Consider the following 10,732-nt stretch of genomic DNA (forward strand, 5'->3'; position numbering starts at 1 on the left):
AAATGAGTTAAAATACAAAAGGATATAAAAAGCATCTAGGAAAATAAATAAATAAGTTCCCATGGTCAAGGGATATTTTTGCACAAGTAACTTTCCAATCATGCACAAGAGTCATCAACAACTTTTGGCATCAAAACTTGCCAAAATAATGTTCCTATACGATTGTCCATTATGCCTGCAAGATAGAAACTTTCTCAACCAAAAAATTTAGAAACTTTTGCTATCGAAAATAACAACTTTCTCAATTGAAAAAAACAAAACAAAACAGTTACCAAATAGTACCATAATTTTCTATGGAAGAATAAGTGATTAAAACCTAAAATTAGGTCTTAAGATTCACTTCATTGGAAAATTTTGTACTTTAACTAATTACATGGAAAGAATTAGACCAGTCGCCCCACTGAAAATTTCAAATTGGAAACCATCACATGCTCATGCTCATAATTTTTTTTATTATTAATTTATCAATCAATGACATTATTTGTGGTTAAATAGCTTCTACATATTTATAGAGTAAAAAGATTATAATTATTTTATAAATATTAATCATATTATTAATGATTTCCAAGATGCTTTTCCAATAATATATTTTCAAAGAAACAAATATTCTTTCATTAAAAATAGAAAATTATTTTTAGATCATGGAATCAAACAAGTCCTTGGTTTTAATAGTGTAAAAATGTTTTATGATAATGGTATGTAATCAGGGCGCAGCCAGCCAAGGCTGAGGTAGGTGCCCTCCCTGAAAATGTTAAAAAAAGGTTAAAACTCCACTTCTCATAAGGGGAATCGAACCCCAAATCAGCTTGTGCCCCCCTAAAAAGTGTCCAAACTAAAGCCCACATCTTTTATAATTGACAAAATTTATATATGTTTGAACTGAAATCCTGGCTTCCCCACTGTATGTAATAATATTAATATAATGAATGATCTACTTGTCTTTGGAGATGTAAAATTAGAGAATATTTTCAAGAACTTATCACTTTCCACAACTAAGAAACAAACACAAACAATGCTAGGCTAAAAATTTAGCAATTTTATTTTTATGTGATGGAATAGAATGATATGAAAGAAAAGTTGAAGAGAGATACAATTTGGCAAGCGCCCTAATACCAAAAGCGAAGGAAGAAAATTAATCACCTTGATTCTGAATGCCCTTCACCATTTTTTTCATAGTGAATGATGTAGTACTCAGAAATGGAGTCATCATCGTAGAAGAAAATCACATCATTGGGTTGCAATCCATGTTCCTTCACAAATTTGTTCCAGTTCAATGAAAGCCCATGGTATGAAGCCTGCATCTCCCAGACCGCTCCCTTATTGTCCAGAAATGGTACTACCATCATCCTGTCACGTCGTCTCTTCGCTACAAAAAGTCCTGCAGGAACCTTGAGGTTGCCGGCGTGGAGATCGTCGCAGGTTAATTTCTTCTTCCAGAGGAGGGTAGGAGTCTGGTCTTTGCTAGTGCTTCTTGGTAACGACAAAGATGTACTGCATATATGTAGAATATTCATAATCAGAATCAGTAATAAACTTAAAAAATGTATGGAATTTATTGATAATCATGAAATGTGATTCAACAAGTGATTCAACAAGATCATAGAAATTCTCAAATTCCTTGCTGAAACTTAACCATTTATTGGCAACCATGTTCATCATGGAAAATCGATCTTAAGCTTCATTTTTCTTGTAAAATTCCAAACTAATTACCTGGATCTTTCCCCCATTTGTGCCTTCAAGCCGTCTTCATCAACTGCCCTTGCAGATGTGAATCAACATTAAACTTTAGGATTGTATCAAAATATTCAGCTTCATGAAATGAGATTCTATATAAAAAGATCATATACTGTGTTTGGATGATGAGAAAGGAAGGAAAAAGTCAACCAGATCAGAAGGGTTTATCTACAGTTTTCTCAGTCCGCATTATTCGAATGACTTTCCGAGTTTCTTGGCAAACTTTTGCCATGCCACATCATAATGTTTAGGTGGGCTAATTCTTTTGTTTATCCCATTGTCTTTTTTGAATAGATAAAAGTAATAAATAATTTGGAGAAATAAGCGGAGAGATCTTTTATGTTTAAGTTCGGAACTTCATTTAGGGTCAATTCTTTTAGGCTATGTTTGATTTTTGGGAAATTTAAGGAAAAGTGTAATAGAAAGAAAATAGAAAAAAGAAAAATAAAGGAAAATAAAAATAGAATTATTGATCAAACATGAAAAAGTAATTTTTTCTAACTTTTTTTTTCCTTAGTGCTTTTGGAAAACCAAACATAACCTTAGGCTCCTCCTAATATGAGGCCAAGCGTGGGCCACAAAAGTTCATCAATCCAAGTTTTGATCATATGCCAAGTTCATCAAAACTATGTAAAGCATTTTTGAGTTTGCCAAGTTGGACATTCATATTTTGGTAATCCATAGTGTCGGCCTGGGTTGGACCATGCTATGTTTTGGAGATTTTGAAATTAAAATTATTTCCAAATCTATGAGACTTTCAAGAAATTCAATTGAAAGGCAGCCATGCATGTAGAGGACAAAAGAGAAAAATACCAAATGACATCTTGAAAAATGAAAAATCCTAGACTTGGAGTGCTTGTAAATATCAAAGTTACCTTGATTTCTTTTTTCCCTTGGAGGCTTCAAGGTTTCTTGATTAGCAACTGATCCACTTGCAGGCAAATCAAATGTCACCTTTCTCTTCATTTCTTCACCTAAAACCAAAGTTGGGATTTTCTGAGACATTTTTCTTGATTTGAGGGAGAGAAATATCGACTTTGAAGAATACATGTATGAAATGGATTACCTTGGTTTCTCTTTTCGGTTAGAGGCTTCAAGGTTTTTTGATTAGCAATTGATCCAGTACTTGCAGGTACATCAAACTTCACCTTTCTCTTCATTTTTTTGTCTAATACCAAAGTTGGGATTTTCTGAGACATTTTTCTTGATTTGAGGAAAAGAAATATAGACTTTGGTTTCTTTTTCTTGATTTTTCTTGATTTCGGTTAGAGGCTTGTTTATCTCAAATGAAATTTTGAAAAAGAAAAATCCTAAACATAAAGTTCTTGTAAATACCAAAGTAATTACCTTGGTTTCTTTTTTCCATTGGAGGCTTCAAGGTTTCTTGATTAGCAACTGATCCAGTACTCTCACGTACATGAAACCTCACCTTTCTCTTCATTTCTTTATCTAAGGCCAAAGTTGGGATTTTCTGAGACATTTTTCTTGATTTGAAGGAGAGAAATATCGAGTTTGAAGTATATATGTATGAAAAGGATAATGGATTGCTTGTCTATCTCAGATGCAATCTTGAAAAAGAAAAATCCTGAACATGAAGTTCTTGTAAATACCAAAGTAATCACCTTGGTTTCTTTTTTCCATTGGAGGCTCCAAGATTTCTCGATTAGCAACTGATCCTGTACTTGCAGGTGCATCCAACTTCACCTTTCTCTTCATTTCTTTATCTAATACCAAAGTTGGGATTTTCTGAGACATTTTTCTTGATTTGAAGGAGAGAAATATCGACTTTGAAGTATATATGTATGAAATGGATAATGGATTGCATGTCTATCACAGATGAAATCGTGAAAAAGAAAAATCCTGAACATAAAGTTCTTGTAAATACCAAAGTAATTACCTTGGTTTCTTTTCTGGGTTGGAGGCTTCAAGATTTCTTGATTAGAAGCTGATCCACTTGCTGGTACATCAAACTTCACTTTTCTCTTCATTTCTTTACCTAATACCAAAGTTGGGCTTTTCTGAGAATTTTTTCTTGATTTGAGGGAGAGAAATATCGACTTTGAAGTATATATATGTATGAAATGGATAATGGGTTGCTTGTATTTTTTTAGTTTAGATGGTCATAAATATTTGCAGTCTGCCAAGCTACGAATTCATGTTTTGGTAATTCATGATGCTGGCCTGGGTCGGACCATGCCATGTTTTGTGATGGAGGATAAAAGAGAGAGAGAGAGAGAGAGATATCAAATGAAACCTTGAAAAAGAAAAATCCTAAACTTGGGTTCTTGTAAATTCCAAAGTTAATTACCTTGATTTCCTTTTCCCATTGAAGGCTTCAAGGTTTCTCGATTAGCAGCTGATGTAGTTGCAGATCCATCCAGCTTCAACCTTCTCTTCAATTCTTCTTCTAGTCCAAAATCTGGCCTTTTCTCAGACATCTTTCTCTCTGAAGTATATATATGCATGAAATCAATAATGAATTGCTTGTGTTTCTTTTTAGTTTAGATGGTCATGGACGTTTATATATTGTTATGGAGGCAGATATTTCATTTTACATTAATTAAATTAGCTTCAAAATCAGTTATATCTCACTTCCACGCTGACAAGGAGAGCCCCTTTGCTATGCCACGTCATTGCTTCTTTGTATAATTAATATTTTTATTTATTAGAAAAAACAAAAAGAAAGATAGAAAAGAAAAAAACCAACAACAAAGAAAAGAATGACAACAATTTTTCAAGTCTGTTTTAGAAGAAAATGCAATAAAATACTTAATATTGTAGCATTTATACCGTAAAAATGCTTTTAGAAGTGAAGCATTCATATCGGTAATGAGATATTAATTATGGACTAGGTTTGCATGTTATTGAAAATGCTAGCTAGTGTGTTATAATAGATCGACACGGTAATATATTTATTATGAAGAAAAATATTTAAAGGGTACTTTTAAAAACATATTTCAATGAAAAAAATGACAGGATTTTTCATTGCGTTACATTGATCCTAATTTAGGGCTCTACGTGTTTTTCTATGACTTGCACTATCTTTGAAGGCTCAAGGTTGCTATGAATCAACTCTGGAGAGGTAAGTATGATTGTGTTAACAAGAGGCTAATGATGTTGAAATGGCATATAGTGGACAACAAGGAAAATTGAGAGTTAAAATAAAAATTAATTTGAAAACGAATTTTAGTTGAGATATCTAGAAAAAAAAAGGGAAATGGGAATATGGGTATGAAAAAAATTTGAAAAGTGAAATTTTTGTAGGAGTGCTCAAGCACCTAAGAATGGGCTTAAGTGCTCAAGATCAAATTTTCTTAGTTTTGAGAAATTTCCAAAATTCACGGTCTTTCAAATTCAATTAGATTAGGATTTGCTTTTCAAAATTCATCCATTCCACTAGGGTTTAGCCCATACATATATGTCTAATATTGATTATTCTCTATACTAAACTCGACATTCTCAAAGTATTTGACCATTATTCTAACTTTGTGGTAGAGGATCACATTCTCTTAGGAAGTTGAGGAATCTAATAAGGAGCATAAAAGTATTGCATCACAAATGTGAGAGTACGTGTGGGTAATAGTAGTGTAAGTGTCAAGGAGTAGTAATTACTAGGTAAATATATGTACCTATTTCTTCATATTTAATGAATTTTAACTTTAAATTCTCTAACCTCATGGTTTTTACATTTCCGAAGTCTTTTAAAGACTTTATATGTGGCATTCCACATAAATTGTCCCTGTAATTGTGTGATTGGAAAAATTAGATTAATTAACAACTATCAATCTAATAAGAAAATCCATAAAAAAATTGTAATCTTTGGGCTAAATAAAAAAGGACAACCTATTCACCTCCCCCCAATTCCACGATACAAGATCTTAAACTCTCAACCGGTATTAAAACATGAAAATTTTAATTTTAATTTTAATTTTTTTAATATTTTATTATTATTATTATTATTATTATTATTATTATTATTATTTATCCTATTAAGATCTTGAATCATGGAATCACAAAGAATGGGATCATCCATAAACAATCCACAATCCCTACATGGCAACCAACTATCTCTAGTAGAAAGCTTGTATAAAGTTATTTATAAAAATGTAAGAGGAACGAGTTTGGAATTCAATTGAATTCAATGTGGGACTTCCATTGAAACTGGATGGATTGCTAGATTCACTAGTGAACTCAAGCCCAAACAAGATTGAGATAAAAGGGACAAGGGTAGTGAGGCAAACACTTAGACTCTTAATGGCATCTTCAATGGAGGGGAGGGAGGGGGATGAGTCGTGACAAGTTTCATAGGATAATAACATGTAAAGCATGCTAAAGAGGCATGAGACATTCTCTTAGTAATGCATTAGAACACTTAAGCTTTGAAGTTGTCTAAAATACACATGCTCACTGTTAGATTTGAGAGCATATAAATGCAAGATGATGAGTTTCTAATTTCTATTTAGAGTTAAGTGATATAGAAGGAAAAAAAAAGCGATTTAAAAGTTGCTAGAGAATACCGAGGTCTCTCCCTTAGAGATTTAGATTCAATGTTACTGTTAGAGAAGAAAGATAAGACATTGACTCTTTAAGGATTGATGAATTTGTTGGATCCCTATAGATAAGAAATTTCATTTTCTACTTCTAAAAAGTCTATGGGGATAGCCTTGAAGGCCTATTTGAATAAACAAAAAAAATTTGATGTATCCAGTGAAAACATATTTTGAATTATGGTGATCTAGCCTTAATAATAAGAAAATTTAGAAATATAGTGAAGATAAAAAAAAAAAAAAAAAAGAAATTTCAAAAACTAGACTCAAAGAAGGAAAAAAGAACGATAATACATTTAAAGAAAAAGAAAAAGCCTCATCAAATATTAAGAAGATTGAATGTTTTAACTATGAAGACTAGAACAATGACTATGGACTATCTTAGTCCCAAAAATTTTAAGACAACTATACAAGCCACTTAGAGCGATTTCAAAATGACTAAAGATGAATCTTTTGACTCTGAAGAAGGCAAGTATGATCATACTAACAATCTTGTTGCATTTTTTGGCATCTATAAATTTAGATGATCATTTGAATGATATTAAATATGATGATAACTCAAAATGCAAATTTGATAATTTAGAAGATGCACATAAAGCCCTTCTTAAGGAAAGTTTGAAACTTAATTAAGGCAAAGAGCTTGAAAGTGAATAATAAAGCTTAAGATAAATGTCATAAATGATTCACTTAAGTTTGAAAATGCTAATCTTCTTAATGAAATCTCTTCCTTGAAAAGTGAAAAGGAATTTTTATTTTTTATTTAGAAAAAATAATATTTCTAGAGAATGAACTATGTATTTGAGAAAAATAGACCCCTATCTTTAGAAATTGAAAGAATGGGAAAAGACTTGGCCTTTAAAAGTGAAATTTTTTATCCAAGGACTAAAATGTCAAACAAAATCATTAGCAAAGGGAAGACCAAAGGAGATGAAAGAGGCTTAGGGTATGTGAGACAAAATAAGACTTCTAATAGTGAAAAAACAATATTTGTTAAGGGCCAAGGAAGTGTGTCATCCCCGAAAGCCTCTATTAGCACTACTCCCACAATGACAAACTTAGATGCACTCAAAGTAAGTATTATAGTAGACTCTTTCATAGAGTTCAATCAAATGAGAATAGGTTAATGAATTCCAGCCTCCAAAAAAGTAAATCTTGAATGTTAAGTGAAAAATGGGTATTGCTCAAATATTACTTGAATAATAACCGAAATTCTAATAGGGAACACCCAAGGGGGTGAATGGGTGATTTTAAAAATTTTAAAAATATTTGTTAATTATAACCAACTTTTATCTTAAGAGATATTAGGGATGTTCTAAATTGATTATACCTAAAATCTTTATGTATATTAAAATATGATTTTTAATTTTTATGAATACCCTACAATTTGTTAGGGATAATATAAATGTCAATATTTGAAATATCTATTGAGATATGTTAGGAATAATAAGATCATCCAAAATAACTAACCTAATAAACTCAATAACAACCCAACAAATCAATAAAAATATATCCTAAGAGAAGTTATGGATAACAATAATTGGTTATAGATATAACCACTACAACCACTAAGATAACCAACCTAACAATCTCAAAGGCAAACTATCAAATCAATCTAAGATAATTAATATCATCAACCGGAATATAAGCAATAATGAAAAAGATATACACTAAGGCACAAAGTTTTTATGTGGAAAACCCTCACAAACTATGGAGATAAAAAACCACAAGGTCTAAGACTTACTAATCTAAACCCACTATTTGAAATCAAGTCACACAGATTTACCTGGCTGCTTTACCCTAAAGACTTACTCTCTAGTACCTACAACTTGATCCACGTTCGTGATGTAGTAACTACCTGTTACTCCCTAGTAGATCTTTCGATCCCTTTGTAGGGATTATGGTCTTCAACCAACAATTCAATGACCTAAATCCTTGACTGAGAGAATAGGAATGGTGTGGCAAATTAGGCTTTCCCTTCAAAGAGTACCTCTAAAGAATAAAAAGACCTCTAAACTCTTAGCCTGAATCTCTAACCCTCTAAGGGTTATTAGGGAGGTATTTATAAGCAAAAGCCATAAGGATTTTGGTATCTTAAGTTTCCAAATTATAGTTTGAGTGATTCATTTAAAATATGTTTCTAAACTCGGTAAGACTATCATGACCACTTGAATGAACTTAGACCACTTGAGGGGGATGACTACTTAAGCAAGGTTAACTGCTTGAGTGATCCCTACTTCTTTGAAAAATCATTTTAAAACATTTTAAGTCCAAAAATGATACCAAACCTTTTATACCTCAAATAAGCCTTATATGCCACAAGCCATACATTTTTAGATGTACCCGTGAGTTCTTGGTTGGATGAACAACAACCATTGATCTTCAATGGAGAGCAAGTTACTATTTAAAAAGACTTTTTTGGCCAAACAAAAATTGAAGCAAAATTGCCAACAAATACATAAGATTGAATGTCCTAACATTAAGAAATGGAAGAAGTCTCACACTAAGTTTAGGACTAGGAAGATTTAGGTACACATGCCTCTTAAGGTCAAACAAAAATGGGTTAGGAACTAACTTAGGTGACATGTTGTGTTTGATACACTTAGGGCTAGAAAACCTAGAAAGTGGTATTTTGATAATGGATGCTCTAGGAACATGTCTATATATAAGTCATTCTTTAGCACTTTTAAGGATTTCAATGGTGGTCATGTCACCTTTACTGATGGGAATGTAGCCTTGGTTAGGGTAGGATTTATGGGATAAATAGAAATGAGCATGCCATTAGATCCTAGGTGCAATGGTATATGATATTAAAACTTCTACATTCTAGGGTGTTTCAGGAGATGTCTCTGATTTGGATGTTCCCAAATCCGTTTTCCAAGTTTAGATATTTTGGTGTTATGACTCCTTATGGTGGGCAAGTGAGTGATTTTTAAACCATTTCTTTTGTTTTTCTTTTAGCTTTATTTTATGTGAGCTAACTAGTACAAAGCTAATTTTTTCTCAATTCATATATGCAGGAGAATATTTTTTTTTCATCATATATGTCCTAATAAGTACATTCTATTTCTATCTTACACTATTTTACTACTTGTTCATGTGGCTACACTTCTTAGTGACTTAAGATATAAAAAGTAAAGAGACACACATGTAAAGCCTATTTGGTTGTGTGATTAAAAAATAGTTTTTTATTTTTAATAATAGAAAATTATTTTTAAAAATTCATAAGAATGTTTGGTGATTGTTCTCTATTTTTAAATTTTAAAAACAAAGTTAAATAAAAGAATAATATTTAGAGAACAAGTAGAAGTTATTTTTTCTAGTTTTTAAAAACAAAAGGAAAAATAGAGGAATAAAAAAAAAATCATAAAATTGAATATGATACCATTCTTCTTTTCTTTCCACGATCCAACACAGATACCAAAAATTTTTAAATATGATATTTCTTTAAATTATACATATTTTGTGAATTTCTTTTTAACTTAATAAAAAATTTTCAATAATCAAATAAATTTCAATCAAACTTTATTTTATACATAGAATTTATTAATTTTTTTAAAAATCAAACTCAAAAATTGATTTAATTGGTACAAAAAAGTCAGGGAACTTAATAACATTAGAAAGTCATAGAACTCAATAATATAAGAGAGTAATGAAACTCAATAAAATAAAATTCATTTTGAATGTCTTGGTTAGTTTCTTATTTACATATAATTATATTTTTTCAAAATTTTTCATTAGGCAAATAAACTTTAAGTCAAGCAAAACTTATTGCGTTGGATTCATTAACGAGTCTAGTAATTTTTAAAAATAACTTGAAACTCAAATAATGATCTAATTAATATAAAAAATTTCTAAACAAAAATTGGTTTAAAACGATTCTATTGTTTCTCTTATACATAAAACTCAATATATATATATATTATTTAATTTTTTTCATTAGACAAATAAACTCAAAATTAAAAAAGAATTAATGTGTTGGATTAATTAACGACTCTAGTAATTTCTAAAAGATAACTTGAAATTCAAATTGTAATCCAATAATACAAAATATTTATGGACAAAAATTGATCTAAAATAATTTTATTGTTACTCTTATACATATAACCATATTTTTCAATTTTTTTTTCACTATGCAAATAAAATTGAAATTATATAAGACATAATGCATTGGATTTATTAACAAGTTTAATAATTTTTTTTAAAAAATAATTTGAAACTCAAGTAATGAACCTATTAATACCCCAAATTTATGGATAAAAGTTGGTTCATAATGACTATTATTTTTTTTCTTCATATAATTATATTTTTATAAATTTTCTTACTTGAGAAAAGAACTTCAAATCAAACAACACTGTATTAAAATTATTAACGTGTTTAATTTTTTTTATATATATAAAAATAAGTTGAACTCAAAATTAGATCTAATTATTATAAAAAAATTATAGACGAAA

The 10,732-nt window shown here is 30.3% G+C and overlaps 2 protein-coding genes across 2 annotated transcripts; both read right to left on the reverse strand.

The window, feature by feature from the left end:
* Window positions 1-970: 970 nt before the first annotated feature.
* LOC117919462 (B3 domain-containing protein At5g06250-like) lies at window positions 971-1,831 on the reverse strand. The gene is made up of 2 exons (XM_034836670.1): window positions 1,711-1,831; window positions 971-1,491 (listed from the first exon to the last, which is right to left on the reverse strand). Exons 1-2 carry the CDS (start codon window positions 1,725-1,727, stop codon window positions 1,137-1,139), a joined length of 372 nt encoding a protein of 123 aa, XP_034692561.1. The 5' UTR covers window positions 1,728-1,831; the 3' UTR covers window positions 971-1,136.
* LOC117918061 lies at window positions 1,736-4,182 on the reverse strand. The gene is made up of 6 exons (XM_034834589.1): window positions 4,043-4,182; window positions 3,632-3,730; window positions 3,357-3,458; window positions 3,082-3,183; window positions 2,801-2,902; window positions 1,736-1,758 (listed from the first exon to the last, which is right to left on the reverse strand). The coding sequence occupies exons 1-6, from the start codon at window positions 4,170-4,172 to the stop codon at window positions 1,736-1,738; spliced, it is 558 nt and encodes a 185-aa protein (XP_034690480.1). The 5' UTR covers window positions 4,173-4,182.
* Between the last annotated feature and the right edge of the window lie 6,550 nt (window positions 4,183-10,732).

This window comes from Vitis riparia, chromosome 7 (genome assembly GCF_004353265.1).
Source record: "Vitis riparia cultivar Riparia Gloire de Montpellier isolate 1030 chromosome 7, EGFV_Vit.rip_1.0, whole genome shotgun sequence".
Classification (NCBI taxonomy): domain Eukaryota; kingdom Viridiplantae; phylum Streptophyta; class Magnoliopsida; order Vitales; family Vitaceae; genus Vitis; species Vitis riparia.